Below are 17,849 nucleotides of genomic sequence, written 5' to 3' on the forward strand. Positions count from 1 at the left end.
TAGTTTCATCACTGTGGCTAAGAGTCCAGTGATAGAGGACAGAGGATCACAGACAGCCAGGCAACAACAAAGACACAAAGAAGATTAGATTCATGTCACACATGTCACAGAGCGACCGAACAGAGAAACCATCCCAAAATCTCAGAGGGGGAAAATATTGGATCACAGGCGCTGTCATCTCTCACTCTCCACTTATTGCATCTCGCTCTCTCGTTCTCTCTCTCATGCACACAGAAGGAAAACACAGACATTTCTGTCACCTCCCCCAGGCGAGCGGGTGAACGGTCCCTTGATACTGAGATCTGAGGATCAAAGTCAACAGGGCAGCCATGTGTGTCAGATAAAAAAACGCGGGTGGCTATGCTAACATGGGAGCTACAGTGCGTGCGAGAGCTGCTGGATGGATAGAAAAACAAAATAGAGACAGAGGGAAGATGAGTGAATGTGAGAGGGATGAAGCATAAGCCATGTAATTCTCTGCAATGGAGAAGACTAAAAGAAATGTAGAAGAGACAGACAGTAAGAAAGCACAGTGGCAGTGCCAGCACACTCCCCCCCGAGTCTTGCAGCCTCTTTTGTTGCTAATTAACACAACACGGGGAAAGGATAACCTTTTTAGCGGCACCGTGCACCAAACAGCCCACGGAGAGTGAAATGATAACAGGTGAGGCAGCAAAGTGAAGAGCTAAGTGACAATCCGACGGACAAAATATCTACAGCAGTTGATAACAATGAATATATTTTACTATAGGCTATTGTTAAAGCTTTCAAAAGCTTTTCATACAGCGAATCAGAACATTTTAAAGAGTCAATTTCTGAAATATGGTTTTATGACTCACCGTATTTATTGTTGCTAAATTATATTTCTGACAGAAGACAATTTAAGACCTTCTTTAACTTGTACAACCCTTCCTCCAAAACCATTTTGTTAGAATCACAACAAAACAGTGAAATCCTTGCAATCCCATCAGCTTTATTTCAGAAACTTCAACTCCTCACGCATCATTCGAACTAGAAAACCTAAGGAATCCATTGGTCACAACCATGTCATACTAGTCTTTGTCTAGTTGTCCTTCTTGTGGCATGTAGGTTAAATAACGCTCCAAACTTACGATAAATTTTGATGAGGAAAAACTTGCATGGCCATTTTCAAAGGGGTCCCTTGACCTCTGACCTCAAGACATGTGATTGAAAATGGGTTCTCTGGGTACCCACGAGTCTCCCCTTTACAGACATGTTCACTTTATGATAATCACATGCAGTTTGGGGCGAATCATAGTCAAGTCAGCACACTGACACACTGACAGCTGTTGTTGTCTGTTGGGGTGCAGTTTGCCATGTTATGATTTGAAAATATAACATTTTTTATGCTAAATGCAGTACCTGTGAGGGTTTCTGGATTTATTTGTCATTGTTTTGTGTTGTAAATTGATTTACAATAATAAATATATCCATACATTTGCATAAAGCAAACATATTTGCCCACTCTCATGTTGATAAGAGTATTAAATACTTAAATCTCCCTTTAAGGTACATTTTGAATAGATAAAAAATGTGCGATTAATTTTGCGATTAATGATGATTAACTATTTTAATTGAGTGACAGCCCTACAAGATATACAATTCACAACGGGATAGCGTTTCACTTTCTGCTCTCTCTTCTCTGACAGCGAGTTGTCACAGACACTGCTATTTATCTTTTAATAGAAATCTAAAATGTTATGCCCTCAATGTTGTGTCAATCTTTCCCTGTGGTATCGAAAATGGTATTGAATATAAATATTTTTCAAGGTATTAGAATGGGATATCTTACAGGTCATTTTTCGACCTACTGCAATTCATAAATTTTATCTTACTCAACCAGACATTTATATAATCTTCATCGTACTAGCAGAGGCCAACTTCCAATATAATATAGTGGTCTAAACTTGAAAACTCTTCTTTTTCTCATTACATTTATTCTGAAAAGTATATTTCTTTACTGCATACTACTTTCCATTGTTAATTGGTTTGAACTTTAGCAAAATTTAAAATTGATGCAGTGTTTTTTGAATCCATACAGTATCACAAAACACAATATTGCGATACTTGATATGTTCTTACACCCCCAGTAGTAGATAAACCATATCAGATAACATATGGGTGAGGGAGAAAAGGTGTAAGGTGGACAGGGTAATGGCTGGAGAGAGGAAGACGTGGGTCCAACTGTCAGTGAGCAGAAGGGGAGGAGACAGCACAGCTTGGCTACTGGCTCGCAGACAAAACCAGTCAGCTCGTCGTCCATTCATACTTGTGACATGTGGACACATTAACGCATGATGCACACACACACTGTACACGCACACGTGCCACTGATCACGGCGAGCCATGAGCCACCTCCATCCATCCATCCATATGTCGGTCAGTGAGCCAGTAGGGCAGAAGCTGTGTTGTCTGCCAGGAACAGAGGGTAGCCAAGCTGGTGTGTATGCTATGCATGCATGTGTGTGTAGCTTTGTATACGTGTTTACACATGCATGTTAATGGTACGGTGTTTAGTAGGTTGTAGAGCACTGTATGTCCGTCTGTGTAAACCGGGAGGGAAGGACATCAGTTTCAAGGGCACACACACACACACACACATAGCACACACATGGTACTTGGCTACTTGGGGTGCAGGCATGGCCACTACCTTCAAGATGATATTAACATGTGTTCCTAAGAGAACCTGCTTATCCAAAATTGGTTTAGAAATTGACGGAGAAGGCTCAGGGCGGTGGATTTAACAATGTTTGGTGAGGGAGCGTGCGCGTTAGGTAGTCGCGTTATCTCCCACTACTGAGCCAGTCCCACTGAGAGCAAAACAAAATAAAATCATATTTGTATGATTCTATTCCAGTCAAAGTCGTTGGACTGAAAAAAAGGTAATCTCTCTCTTACTTTCATCCTTCTCTGTTTATTGCTTTTCCCTCCTCCACCCTGTGGACCTCACAAATACACAAACGCATGTGCTCAGACACACACTGATACACAGTCAACGCAGCAGGTTTTTCTGATAATCACTGTATCAGTCATCCTTTGTGAAGAGGAGGTAAACTCCCTACACGGGGGAGTTTGATCAATGCCTGAGACATGTAAATCGATCGGGACATAGTCTCCGCTAGCTCGCTAGTCCTTATCCTTTATCCATCTCCCACCCTTTCAAATCTTCGTCATTACCCCCTTCCCAGCCAAGACCAATTCTGATGCTCCTCCTCCTCTTCCTCCTTCATTTATTCTCTGTTTCTCTCATTCTATCTCTCTAATCATGTCTATGATGTGTGCCTGTGCTGCTGACAGATCCATCAGCCTGCCACTTAGACCGGTTGCAGGCCACATCATTCCACGCTAACAGACATGTCCCTGGATAACCTTGGTCATAATAGAGTCTAATGGCCGAGGTGTTCCACACCTTGGGGTCAAAGGGTATAATCATGAACCAACTCAAACATTGGGCTGATAGGTGGGAGGAGTGGGACGGGGCCGCGGAGAGGGTAAAAGGTGTGTGTTTGTGTGTACAGCAGTATGTGACTGGCCGTGCATGTCTTTGTGCAAACACCATTTGCAGAATGAGTGATTTATCAGTGACGGGCAGGCCGTGGACCCCTTTGGCAGCCGTGTTTATGTTTTGGCCATCTGAAGTGTCTTTTTGTCAACTCGTCCATTCCGTCAGTCACTCCCTGAGCGAGGGATATTTTATACGAGAGGATTGGTAAGGTGACCTTGGATTGTGCGGAGATGTGAAATGTGGATTAATCAACTGGTTTTCACAGACTAGAGAGAAAGGTGCAGAACTGAATGTAATGATTAGATCTGAAGGTCATCTATATCAGTTATGAAAGTGTAAATCTAATAACCTACAGTCGCCTATATTTGCGTGTGAGGTAGATGGAATTGTCTCCAAAGTGCAGCAAAGGAAGATAAAATTGGATCCTCTAAGGACGCTGGAGAAATGTGTATTAAATGCCATCTGCTGCCTTATCTGGCAGAAAGTATATTTTCTTTTTTTTGCTGCCAACCTTAAATCAAGATACCTACTTAATGTTGCAAGCTAGACCAGAGCACTCCTTTCAAAATAAATGAAATATTGAAACAAAATGTGATGTACATTTTGAAAAACTTTGTTAAGCATTAATTAGGGTCTGAAATTAGCACTCGCCACCCGCCAAATGCGATTAAATTGTTGGCGGGGGCGGATGAAATCGTCAGGCCATCAGCCACTTTGGCAGACATGGAGAACGCTAGGGATGGGAATAGTGAATCAGTTCCCCTTGAGAACCGGTTCCTAGTTGTTTGAGCACTCAAAAGCATGGCGTTACTACTACTAAACCTGAGGGGAGGCACCCTATTTTGTCCCTGATAGTGCTACATTGTGAACAACAAATCTGTGTTGAAATCGTCAGGAGGAGAGATATCATTACTTGTTAGACGTCGGTGAGCAGCACAGTTCTGCTTGGTTAAATAATGGAGCTACTAATGTTAATGGAGGTTCCATTGAGTTACATTATCGCGCGACCAAGCTCATGATGTGCTCAAATGTAATCTCGTGAAATTACGTTTTTGGCAAGAAACTTTAATAAATCCAGTTGTTTGAAAGAGATGTTTTCACAGAAATATAAAATAGATACTAGAGAAGGAATTATGACATGTTTAACTTCCTAACACCGGCTCTAAGCAGCTTATAATACATCATTAGAACTACCTTTGCCAAGATTTTTTTAATTGATTGAATACAAGATTGACAATTGATTGATCAGAAAAGAAGAAAGGTGACCTGACTGTAAAATACAACACAAGCAAACCTAAGTGAACTACAACACCGGTGCTGGTTTCGGTAAATGTAAAGTTATGTGAAAACAAGTTAAACAAAGAAAGTGAGTAATGAATGAGTGACGGAGACTATTTAGTGCAATGATTCAGGCAGATGGTACTAATTAGCTAGCAGTGATTCCCTCACTCAACTAATTATCTCCACATATGAATACATGGCCTATTCATTGACACATGAGCCTGGTCAATAGTTAGCCAGGCAGAGGAGTCAATACTGGACCGACAACAGGTCAGTAGGTACGACTGGTCAACTGAAACAACCGAAATTAGGTTGAAACTTTGTAAATAAGTTGAAAATAGCCCTAACAATGTAATCAGGGAGTTCTTTTAGCTTCCGCTCTTGTTAATTAGTGTTACACTGAGTCTTTGACACATAAAAGGCACACTCTTGTGCTCTGATGATACTGTGTATGAATACTAATTTACCCTAATAATGGCAAATCATATGTGCAAAAGTATACAGTGCCTGTATGTATTTACACGCATGTGTTTGTGCTTTGCAGGCATGTACAGTGTGTGAGCGAGTGAGAAAAGGAGGGAGAGAGAGAGAGAGAGCATGTTCTTGAGAGAGCGTAAGCACAACAGAGTCATTAGCAAACAACCCCCACAGGGATGTAGATGAAGGAGCTGATAAAGTTAAAAGTGTCTTGCTCTAGATGTTCAACATGTTGACCGCAGAAATGCCCAAATATACATCAGGATCTGTCCCAAACTCATTAACACTGCCAAGTCGGAGCTAATTTGCCTGTTCATTTACAACAGCTAAAAGTGGTAGATTTATGCCTGGCTCACAAATTAATGTAGCCTGTGCGTAATGTTCAAGTCTTGTGGAAGCTAGTTAACAGCATAATCAAGAGATAAAGAAATGGGTTGAATACAGGGGAGTTACATCATGGGTGTAACCCTAGTTCTGTGAGTAAACAGCCTGAGTGAAGTGACACTCTTCTTAATCATTACTACCATTATACAGTAAGTTCTCAATACAAAGTAACTTCTTATTGTGATATACAACGGAATAACAAAACTTGTATGCAATGTCACTGTTATATCATATCATATCATAAAAACATATTGTCAGGTACGTTTTGTACCCATTTTCTTTGATGTCTGTAAATTCCAGTTTACACTTTAAGATCAGTGTATTAAATGCATGCAGTTTGGAACTGCGTACAATCTACTATGTGTACATAGTCTGTGTGTGTACAACTGGGCCGGTAAGTAGCATTGTTGGCAGTGCTCTTTGTGGCATTCTTGTCCACAAGCTGTGATTCACCCCACAACCCTGCCTGTCTGATGTGAGACTATAACAGACCGAATCCTGCAGTGAGAGGACAGACAGGACCTTAAGGCGAGTTGTCTGTGTATGTGTATGTGTGTGTGTGTGTGTGTGTGTGTGTGTGTGTGTGTGTGTGTGTGTGCGTATGTGGTTGTGTGTGTGGGTGTGTGTCTTTGTTGACTCTGAGCAACTAGACAATGGTCATGGAGCTGTCATTCATGGTGTCATTTATGGTATGTGTCACTTACATACACAAGCGTGCTCACACACACACACACACAGTGGCAGATACAATGATGGCATGGTATATGAATAGACATATCACAGCATTGCTGTTGCCAGTGAGATGACAGTTGTCACAAACTGTGACATACTTCGTTGTCCAGCAGTTATACTACCGCAAGGCTCTGGTACAGTGCCACATACAAAATTGCACACACACACCCACACACACCAAATGTTTCTGTAATTTTTCGTCCAATTCCACAAAACTGTACCATCAAATCTACTTTGTATGTATCTGTGCATTTATCAGTGTTAATGAAGACAAGGGCAAAGTGCTGCAGGTTCATGTTTCACATTAAGTCAGGGCACAGGCCAATATAAAGTAGAATAAAATCCCTCACAAGCACACAATGATAGGCAACATGTTGAGATGCAGGGCATTGGAAGTGTGTGTGTATTTAAATGGAAGCAACATGATATAAAACAGATGGCAGAGACAGATTTGGAAGTAAAAACGGTTTACGGAGTGCGGTTTTCCTCTCAAGGGAACATGATGTACCTATTCAATTATCAGTCCCTACTCAAACAAGACAGATAAAAGATGATCACAATACCCAGTGGCTGAGAAGAAACACACACAAAATACACTTCAGTGGGTCCACAGGTAATATAAAGAGGTAAGAAATCCCAGCGCAAAACAAAGAAATAAACAGACACAAAAAAGAAGACTAAACTTTGAAGGGGAACTTTGCTGATCTCCCCATGAAAGCATCGCTCCACTTAAGGGTAAAGGAACTGGATAAAATGTGCCCTTTGCTCACTAAGGAAAAGGGAAAAACAGAAGCAACCACCAAAGCAACAACAAATAAAACAGCAAACAAAGCTTTCTCATCTATCTGACAACACAGCGGCTCCTGGCTTTGAAGAGGAGAAACAAATGCCATCGGTTTAGACATCCGTCTGTCTCCTGTCGAGCTCGATGGGGGATTCCGCTACATCTTGTGTTCCGCTATCCTCCATTTCATTATTTTGTCTGCACTCCATCTCTGTTTTATCTCGATAAGACATATGAGAGGTAAAAATCAGTCAAACAACCCTGTGTGTGTTTGACGAGCTTTGTCGCCACAGCGAGCGGCAACACTAACGGTTTAACACGTCTCTCTCCAGGATGTTTTAGATCCCCAAACTACCTGGTAGAACTGTGTTTGGTGTCTTCAGTCAATGGTATTTCAGTCAATGGTATTTAGCAGGAAACATAATGTGACACACAGGTAGGGCTGCAAGCTGAAATTTCTACACAATCCTCAAACATCTTGCGCCCTGTAGGTAAAATCTATTCTCCATTTCCGTTTCAGCAGAGCCTCATCGACACTCAATAAGGACTGGGAAAAAAATGTGGATATACATTGATTTCGGAGTGGTGATCGGGAACCAAATTAGGATGTAGAATGCCGAGTGACCTTCATATTGACTGATAACAGACAAAGGGCTTTGTAAGGACTTACAGGTTTGGGGGAAACTATATTATTATTTAGATTCCAACAGAGTGCTATGAGGGGAAAAGAGACGGAGAGAAAAAAACTGTGTGACAATAGGAATAGTGACAGATAATAGTTGATACATGATCTGTATGGATCCCCACCAGGGTTAGGCACGCATGTGAAACCGCAGATTAATTACACAGTTTAACCATCGTAGTGTGAAATAAAGTTTTACTGCCGATCGTTATCGGACGATAGTCAGTAAAAATATGCGATTGGGAGATCGACATTAATGCTGCTAATGCTACATTGTGAACGTACGGAGGTTCCATTGAGTTACATTATGGTGCTTTCAGGCTCATCTCTAAAAATGAGTAGGTTTATTCTAACATTATCATGATGTGTTCAAATGTAATCTAGTAAAATGTAGTTTTTGGCAAGAAACTTGAATGTTGTTTGAAAGAGATGTTTTCACGGCAATATAAAAAAGATATTAGAGAGGGAATTATGATCTGTTTATCTTCCTAACACTATCTCTAAGCAGCTTATAATACATCATTAGAACTACTAATGCCACGACTTTTTAAAATAAAAATACACTCTTATTTCCTTATCATTTGAATTGTGTGTTTTATGCAAATAACCACTATAGAATCCTATAGCAAAGTAAAAGGATAACATTTGAATCTAAAAACAACAACAAAAACTCTTAATCGGTCGATATGGCTTGTCAAAAATCGGCAGTCTGTATCTGAGGCAAAAAAAAGTGATCTGGGCATCTCTAAAAGTTATATTTGCTCCTTTTTTTTGCTGATCAGATCTGAGACTCAAAACCATGATACGATCCGAACCATGAGTTTTGTAATCCGTTGCACACCTTGTGACAAGATGCACTTTTCTCACATAATGTTGTTTGTCTGGTCTTTGCAATTGTTTGTTTGGTATTGATGTTTTTTACTGTGCTGTCTTGTAATGTACTGTAATATGTTGTTAAAGCTAAAATAAAAAATGTAATAAAAAAAAAAAAGTACTGCATAAAACAAGCATCACTGGAAATGTACTGTATTGACTTTCTCATTATTTTGTTATGTAATGCAGCTATAATCTATATTCCAAAAATCAACTACATCTGATTGAACCAAAATAAAGGAATTAAACTACACTTTTTTACACTTTTTTTATTGCAAAGATTTAAAATCACCAAACAAATGAGCGGAAGTAGCAGCAAACGTAGAGCAGAGAAACAGAGCTGATAATTCTACAGTCTCTCTCTGTGCAGTCAGCCTTTTAAGATCAAACTGTGTGCTAAGCCCCGTCTTCTGGCTCAGCACCATATAAAGCTGATGGATCAACGCGCAGGGGCACAACATATGAAACCCATTTGTTTTAACGGGTGTCTGCGTTGTCTCCGCAGCGGCACAGACGCGTGCACACAGAAGACGCACACAAACACGTATATGCACACAACATAAAGTTAAACGTGTGCGTGTCGGAGGCATTTCTATATCCAACCCACTCGCGGCACAACAGAGACGGGAGAGAATGGCCAATCTATAATCATTAGGAGGAGAAGAGTAGGGATGGCGGAGAAAGAAAGCTACAGTGCTGTCAGCGAGGTGTCGGGATAACAAGATTAGACCTTGTATGATTCATCTGAGGCCGTGGCTTTCTGCTCCTCACCCGCCCACCACAATCCCCGTCGGTTGGTGTACTCAACCTTTATACCTTGCTTTTCTCTGCCTTTTTTAGTCCTAACTTACTATTTTAGATGCTGTGCATTTAAAACTTGGATACCATTGTGTCATACAGTCAACTTTCCCTCATGTTTTGTTATTTAGCAGGCTGTTCTCATACACCGTTCGTAGCTACACCTACGAAAAGTAATATGCCACAAAATCTATTCGTATGTAAACACCGGACTCACCCGTGTTAAACCAGAAGTCGGGACCAGTGTGTAACAATTAGGGGGATCTATTGGAAGAAATGGAATATGATATTAATAAGTATGTTTTCATTAGTGTATAATCACCTTATAATAAAATGTTTTGTTTTTTTCGCTAACTTAGAATGAGCCGATTATATCTACAGTCGATAATGTTACTCGCTCCCGTTGCCGCCGCCACTCTCTCTCTCTCTTGCTTCACCATTCACTTCCCACACACACACTGTACGCACTGGCTCTGCTCCAAATGGCTCTAGAGAGGGCCATTCACGTTTTCGTGTCGGCCCCCGTAGCTCTCGCACACGCTTGGGAGAGGCTTTAGTTCATTGCAATATCCTCACCTCACCGCTAGAAACCGCTAGATCCTACACACTGGACCTTTAAGCTTCGCTACTTCCGCAGTTATTTTAACCCGAACCACGATCTTTTTTACTAAACCTAACTAAGTAGTTTTTGTCACGTAACTTCCATACTTAAGTTATGCCACTACCGGTGTTATTTTAACTAAAACCATGATCCTTTCCTAAACCTAAACCTAAACTAAGTTATTTCCTGTGAAGACGGATGTTCATTTTGAAAAGATTGTATGCACGAACGAAAATTAACACATGCATCACGTGTTGCTGGATATTTGTAAGAAAACGCATGAAAAAGGAAAAATTACTTTTCGTAAGATATCATACAAACCGCTGTATGAACATACGTGGTATTTAGACTACAGATACAGATGTACAGAATGTGCATATTACACTAATTACACGGGCAATTTGCTTTGATTCCAGAGAAGAAAATAAGTATTGATCCTTATCTTGTCCTTATATTTCAGGCCATCTTAGATAATGCAGCTGTCTACCCTGGCTGCTGCGGTGCTGACCGGTTGTTTGCAGCTCTCACATGCGGTGTCCTTAGCGCTTCAATTATTTGCTTCAGGGGCCAATTATACTGCTGGCTTCTCCATCTCCAATCTCTCTTTCTCTCTCTCGCGCACACACATCTCTCTCATCTCAAATGTTATGACTGACATCAAGGACAGAGTCAGCAAACCACAAGTAACCTCACCGCGCTAAAAAAACCATCAAAAACAGTAGCGATATCTACTTCACAAGACATCCATCCAAAGTGTTCTAACTCCATGTACACCATCCTTTCTAACCTCGGCTCCCCACACACACACACACTCCTCTTCCCTCCCCTCTATCTCCCTTCATCCTGCACTCCATCCCTCCTCTCCCTCTCTTCCTTTCTCTCTCTGGGCTTGGGGACAGTAGAGAGACTTTGAAGTTGTGCTGCTTCAGGAGGAGAGAGAGTCACTCTGGCTAATTAGTTGTCCTTATCCCAACAGCAGCAGCAGCAGCCGCCACCAGCTCACTGGCTCAGAGGGAGAAACAGAGCAGGCATCAACAGCAACTACCAACTGCTGCATGCTAAAGATACCCTTCTCCCTTTGCTAGTTGTTAGTGCTAGCGGCTAGCAGCAATTTAACTCACCCCGAGACTAAACTGCGGATTAGTGAAGATGCTCCACTCAGCATAATGATAGGTAATGTAGTATGAAATATGGTACAGAAAATCCCCTGCTCTCAGGGAAAGCTTGTCAGACCATAGTTGACTGCAGAGGCAAGATTCTACTCCACTTTTCTTTTCCACAATGTCATCAATAAGACCATCAAGGTTTACAGTATAGGTGCTTGGAAGCATTGCAGTAACAGACTCATGGTTTTCCAATGCACAGGGGAATTACACTGTACTCTTCAGGCTAAGAAGAAATGAATGAAAGCCACACAAGTGTAGGGGAAAGAAAAAAATCATATAAGCACTTCATGCAAGTAACTAAAGGAACATTGCAAACAGTACTACAAAGGTGAGTCACATTAGGTTGCATTGAAATTAGCGATACAGTTAGTTTGTTTGTGTTATTGTGTGACTTTTGTTAGTTTGGAGTCACCAAAGTCACACAACAGCACAAACAAACTAACCAATCGAGGCAGCGGTAGATCAGCATCTCCCGTGTTCTGCAAAGTGAAATTACAGGTTTTTTTCAATGGAGTCTGGTGGCTTTGGCCGTCCCCGTCCACAGCAGTACATTACTTTGGTTCTGTGTCGGTACTCCTGTCTTCTTTTCCAAACTAGGGGCATGCTGACCGCCATACATCTTCACTTCAAAACACCCGACTATCCCTTTAACCTGCTTTATTAGTAGGACTGGGTATTATACCACATCACCTTTTTTTGGGGTCAGATTTGTAATCTTGTTTTCATTGATAAAATAGTTCCCGATTTAAATAATAACTGTCAGTTTTAGTTCAATTGTATTAAGGCAACACTTTTATACAGTATGGCTACTGGTTGCATTTAGACATTTAACATTTTGACTTCTTTTTTGTTTAATTAAAAAAGAAAAGGTTTTGTAGAAACACATTTATATGTCTTGAAGTGAAGCACTGAAAAGAACGATTGTTTTGGTACTGGTACTAAAATACTGTTGTCGTATCGGTACTAAATCATACCCAGCTCTATTATCAGAGTTTCTCAGATTTCTCTGGCGTGTGACTCAGGTTTTATTTCCCAGAATTCTCATGACACCAGCAATTATAGAGTTGTCACATTGTTGTGTGAATATGAATTATCTTTATTTCTGTATTCTAGTCTCGAGAGCGTGCCAGCAGCTTCTGGTGGAAAAGTGCAAAAAGAGATTTTTTCTTACTCATCACATCTACCGTAAAAGCCATTAATCATCATTTAAATCTCGCTGTTCTTTGTGATCATATGCGTGGGTACGAATTGGCCTGATATGTGCACATGAGAAATGCACCGATGGAAAGCTGAAGATCTTTCTGTTCTATAGATGTATTGGTTGTCATGCTATAATGAAGACAAGGAGTTGAAGATTGACCCTCATGTGACAATGTTCCTTTTATTTGTTTTTTTTGCATTAAAGATGGGGAAAAAATATGTCTGTTTTCTTCTGACATTTGATCTAATCAGTTTGAACACACTTTGGAAAAACATCAAGAGTCATAAAATCAGTTTCCTGCAACATTCAGGAACATTTAGCGCCTATTTAGTGTCCATTCCAAAGGCTGCCATGGCCCTCAGGGGCCAAATTTGCAGCACCGCAATATCTATAGCTTTTCATAAAATATAAACCTACGTCTGTGTCAAATGTGTTGCAGTTATCACAAAATGCACAATTTAATGACTATGTCGACCGAGCTGCCCCACTAGTGTGGATGTCGCATTAATAGTTCAAGAACAAAACACACTCACTGCTGACAGGATACACAAGTAGAGACGAGGTGCACCTACTAAAGCGTCTGTGTTATCTTGTCTCAGCAGGGTTTCTCACCGCATGTCCGTCTCTCTCTCCTGAGTCTTGCTCTCTTTTGCCCTCCTTCCCTCCCTCCTTCTCTCTCTCTCTCAAGCCCACAGCCCCACGGCAAAGAGACATGGCAGCGAGCAAGAGAGAGAAAGAGAGAGGGCTGGCTGAGTTTCAGAAACATTAACTACTCCCTAGAGAAGCACACACACATGCTCACACATACAGCGTTGGTTCTGGGCTTCTCGTTGTATCGGATCGCCACGCTCCATTCTGTTTGGCCTCAGTGCCAATGACTGCTGACACACTGTCATATGTGCACATACTGTGTATTCTCTTTCTGTCCGTTTCTCTCTCATCATTTGAGACGTGACGGACAGCCACTTCCTATTCAACCATTGTTAGGTTTTCTACTTGGAAGTGGAAAAAAGAAAACTGGGCTGCACTTGCTCTTTGAAGTAGTCAAGGCTCATTCTCTGGTAACAAACTGACATAAAGTTCATAGATGAATTCATTATCCTAGACAATTCAATGTCTTTCTGGTCCAGCCTGTGGCACTGTGGACTAAAGAGTTCAACATTAGTTATACAACGTTCAGCACACAGTGAGTGGAGGAGAGACCTCTGTATCAGATATTCTGAGACAATTAATTCAACCCGTCTCCTCGTCTCCACGGACCCCCTGACTCCCAAGGCCAGTCGGGGGAAGGACGGACGTAGAGGGATGACATGCGTCATGGAGGGTGTGCTCGTGCACATACTTATGAATATGTGTCTGTATGATACATGTGCACACATTCTTGGGAACTCTTGTGTGCGTGTCTATATGTGTGTATCGTGTGTGTGTCCGCATGCATATATGTGGGTCGTCAGCGGTGTTGCACACACACACACACACACACACACACACACACACACCTGTCCAGGAGAGTCAGATTCTCCCCTAATGGCACCACGGGGACCCGAGACATTAGCATATTAAAAGGTGACATTTCACAGTCTGAGTCTTGCAGTAGAGTGCAGCCCGATCACTCTGACAGTCTGACAGCCACACAGGCAGGCCGCAGAACAGACGCATGAGACTGTGGAGCGCAACACAATGGGAATATGGGAACTGGATTTCAGAAAACACCTGTCCATTCACTGTGGGAGGCCTATGTTATGTTTAGTGTGTTCTGAAACTGGAGGAAGCTTTACAAGTGACCTCACTAACAGTGTGGTCTAGTGGGTCATGCCTCACAATTTATTATATACTGTACAGGTGCAAAATACACTGACACAGAGGCTTTGAGTTATAATTGAGGCCTCAAGCTGCTTTATATCAGAGGTCAAAGAACAAATCCATACACGCACTGTACATAACACACACAGAAATGCTGACGCAAAAACAATACTGCATGTTTACAGTATACCATTTAGATTTCCAACTACTGAATTTGACCTGTGTTACATTGGGATGACCAACGACACAAACAAACCAGCCCATTCGCACGAAAAGGCGTATGAATGCCACGATAATGCACAAGGCATTTAGCGTGCAATAAGAACGCCTTTCTTGCTTTTGGTGTGTCATTTGTACCCCATGTAGTCTGTACTGACTGCAATGTAAACGCATCCTGTAAATATGCTACTATCAGAGCTAGTGAAGTAGGATAAAAAGCGAGAAAGACCACTTATGTTGTTTATTTGAGAGGGATTGTACTGTAAAGGACAGAGGGTGTCGTATCCTGTACAGATTGTAAATCCCCCTGAGGCAAATTTGTTATTTGTGATATTGGGCTATACACATAAAATTTACTTGATTTGACTTATGTTCCTTGTTTCCACACGTATTTTACTGAATTGATGTACTTATTTTAAGACCAACCATGACGTTTTTCCTAATCCTGAGTGGTTTTGTTGCCTAAACCTAACTGCGAACACTACAGCAGCTTTGTTAAGTGGCGTTTCCAATGACACACGAAAAGTGGCGTACAAATGACATGCGAAAAGCCTAAAATGTTTCCTCATGACACGCAGAATGTCCGTGTAATGTTGTGCTATTTATACACCTTCCCGTGAGACCGGGTTGAACACACATACCATTTCCATTCAAGCATTGGTCATCATAAACACACACGCCAGCTAAAACAAGCACAGACAAAAAAACACACATACACAGATTTGTGTATATGATCAGAGACACAAAATGTAGTTTGAAAGACTTATTTACATGTGTTGTTGGTGATTGACTATGATTTTTGGAATCCACTCCCAAACTTACAAGACACACATTAACAGTGTCTCTTAGAGGCTGGCTTCCACATAATTCAATCCCTACTGGCACATACATGAACACACACCTGCTGCTAGTACACACACATACACACACACACCAGGGGCCAGCAGTTGAGAGAAGAGTGACAATGGCTGAGTTCAGTAATTGGCTCTGAACTGCAGCTTCAGCGGAAGCCTTGGTCCTGTCGGAAACCTGTCAGTGTTTGGCATCTGTTACTATCATTTTCCTCTGCAGGACGGCACAATGTGAAACACCTGGGTTAGGACATTTTCCCGCTACCTTCCTCTCTGCTGTCACATGTTACAACGGTTCCAGCGACTACTTCTGCTACAACTAATAATACTTCTGTCAGTGCCGAGGCGACCGAAATGACCCGTCTTTGCCTCATGAAAATATTAGACTGCATGTCGAGCTGAATATGAGACAGAAAGAGAGCGACTCAGGAGCGAGACGGCAATGAATGAGAAAAGTCGGGGAGACACTGACACAGCGAGAAGCTGATTAATACCCAACTGTTTATCAAATAGGAATATTCGAGCACAGAGAGCTTTTCATCCAAAGTCTAATTATGCTGCCGCAGAAGTGATGCAAAACGGAGGGATTTTCCATTTGCAGATAACCTGTGCTGTGAGCAAACCCATCCGCTTCCTGCTTTCCAGCTCATAAGCAAACAATTACAGTGGGCACTCCTCTCTGCGTGTGTCCTGAGAAGGACAATTTTCATCTTGCAGCATCTTGTTGTCCTCTATCTTACCACTTTCTTCTCGTTCTTTACGACTATTCCATCAACACAAGGGCAAATTTTGTGTGGGTACTGAATAGAGCGGCCCAGCAGGAACCCTAGGACATAATGATAAATTTAAAAAATCTCGACCGTATCCTTTAAAACAAGGCTGTGTGGGTAACAGCAACATTAGAGATAGGAGTGTTTCACCCACATGCTTTTGAAGTGTTTTGGAGTGAGAGTAAAGTAATTATAGTTTCAGAAACCTGCTTTATTGTTGTGCTACCCCAAGGTTTCTTGGAGGCTCTGACTCCTGGCAGGGGTGCTGAACAGCTGACCGCTTCAGTTCAACATTTGCAAAGGATGAAAATCAGTTGCTTCAAAAGACACCAACTCAGCCAGTGATTCCACTCTTCATGAGGCTCATTACGATATAAATCACTCGTATTCAAACATTTTTGCAAGATCAGCCATTGATTTATCCACTCAAGCGGTCCACTCCTTCTAGTTTTGATTTTTGAAATGCTAGCTGGCAGTCGGCCCAGACTTTGTGTGTCAAGGAGGTGGCTCTTTATGGGACATCACTATTCAGTTACAGTCCAACTCTTAGTGTTGCTTCAGTCAGCCTGGCTGCTGCATATTACGATTTTGGGGGGAGAGAGATGAATGATGTTCATCGAAGATCACCAGCCAGACTTCAGCAGGGACAATGTGGTTGTTGGGAACTAGACAAATAATAAATGTTTTCTCACCTATAGGTTAACTAACTTCACAATAAAGGACTTGTTTCACTAGAACTTGCCTTCTTCACATACATACAGTATATGGAAAATTATTTCCTGCAACAATCAGTTGATAATCATCCCTTTCTGTAGTAAACATTTATTTTTTATGATCTAAGTATCCAACTCAGAGATAATGGTGTCAGGAACCAAGTGTATTAGCTCATAGTGGAAAAGTACCTTGCAGTTGGGGTGAACAATGGACTCAGAAATCAGTGGAAAACACCAGAACTTGAAATATATTGGTGTCCAGGCAGCCATAAACTTTAAAAGAAATAACGGTAAGAGGGATCCTGTGGTAAGCCCAAAAGAGGTGGAACTTCTGTTTAAGCATAAAAGTCGGAGCACCTTTGAAGTTGTTTCAGTCATTTGCTCTTATCTATACTCTGTTTGTCTTTATTTAAAGTTATTCGAAGTGCGGTAGAGAATCTGAAACCAACTAGCAAAGCGTTTATTTTCTCTCCATTAAGTGCATGGGAAGAATTTGAGTTAGTAAAAAAAATACAAACAACAGAAAGTATCTTCAGAAGTGGAGACAAACGGGTTAGCAGAGTGAAAACTAACCACTTCAAAAACCTCAATTGTAAATCTGAAAGCCACTGGAAGAACTGAAAGCTGTAAACTTACCTTCATTAGTACTGACTCACTGAGTTTCTCACGGTTGACAATCTTTATGGCGACTTTCTGGCATGTTACACAGTGGATTCCCAGCTTGACCAACCCTGCGAAAACAAACAGGAAACACACACTTTATTAGGTCAAATAGGTCAAACACTTCTTAGATGTCCACACTTTAGGAGGACTACTGCAATAGCAACGCAATGTGTGCTCAGATGACACCAAGAAAGCAACTGATTATATACTGGGCTGAATTTACAATGCATAATGTGTTCCTAGTGAGCACATTACACAAAGTCATTTCAAATAGATCCAAATTAAAGTGATGTGTGAAGTTGTTTTTGGCTAACCACTAATGTGC

General features: G+C 41.4%; 1 protein-coding gene across 11 annotated transcripts in view; it reads right to left on the minus strand.

The window, feature by feature from the left end:
• The window catches only part of LOC141765927 (serine/threonine-protein kinase BRSK2), a 199,740-nt gene that overhangs the window by 66,072 nt on the left and 115,819 nt on the right, over nt 1-17,849 (minus strand). For all 11 annotated transcript variants that reach the window (XM_074632238.1, XM_074632239.1, XM_074632240.1 and 8 more), the window contains exon 2: nt 17,498-17,592. In XM_074632238.1, coding sequence (XP_074488339.1) covers nt 17,498-17,592 — 95 coding nt within the window. The remainder of the gene's footprint in view (nt 1-17,497; nt 17,593-17,849) is intronic.

This window comes from Sebastes fasciatus, chromosome 4 (genome assembly GCF_043250625.1).
Source record: "Sebastes fasciatus isolate fSebFas1 chromosome 4, fSebFas1.pri, whole genome shotgun sequence".
NCBI classification, from domain to species: domain Eukaryota; kingdom Metazoa; phylum Chordata; class Actinopteri; order Perciformes; family Sebastidae; genus Sebastes; species Sebastes fasciatus.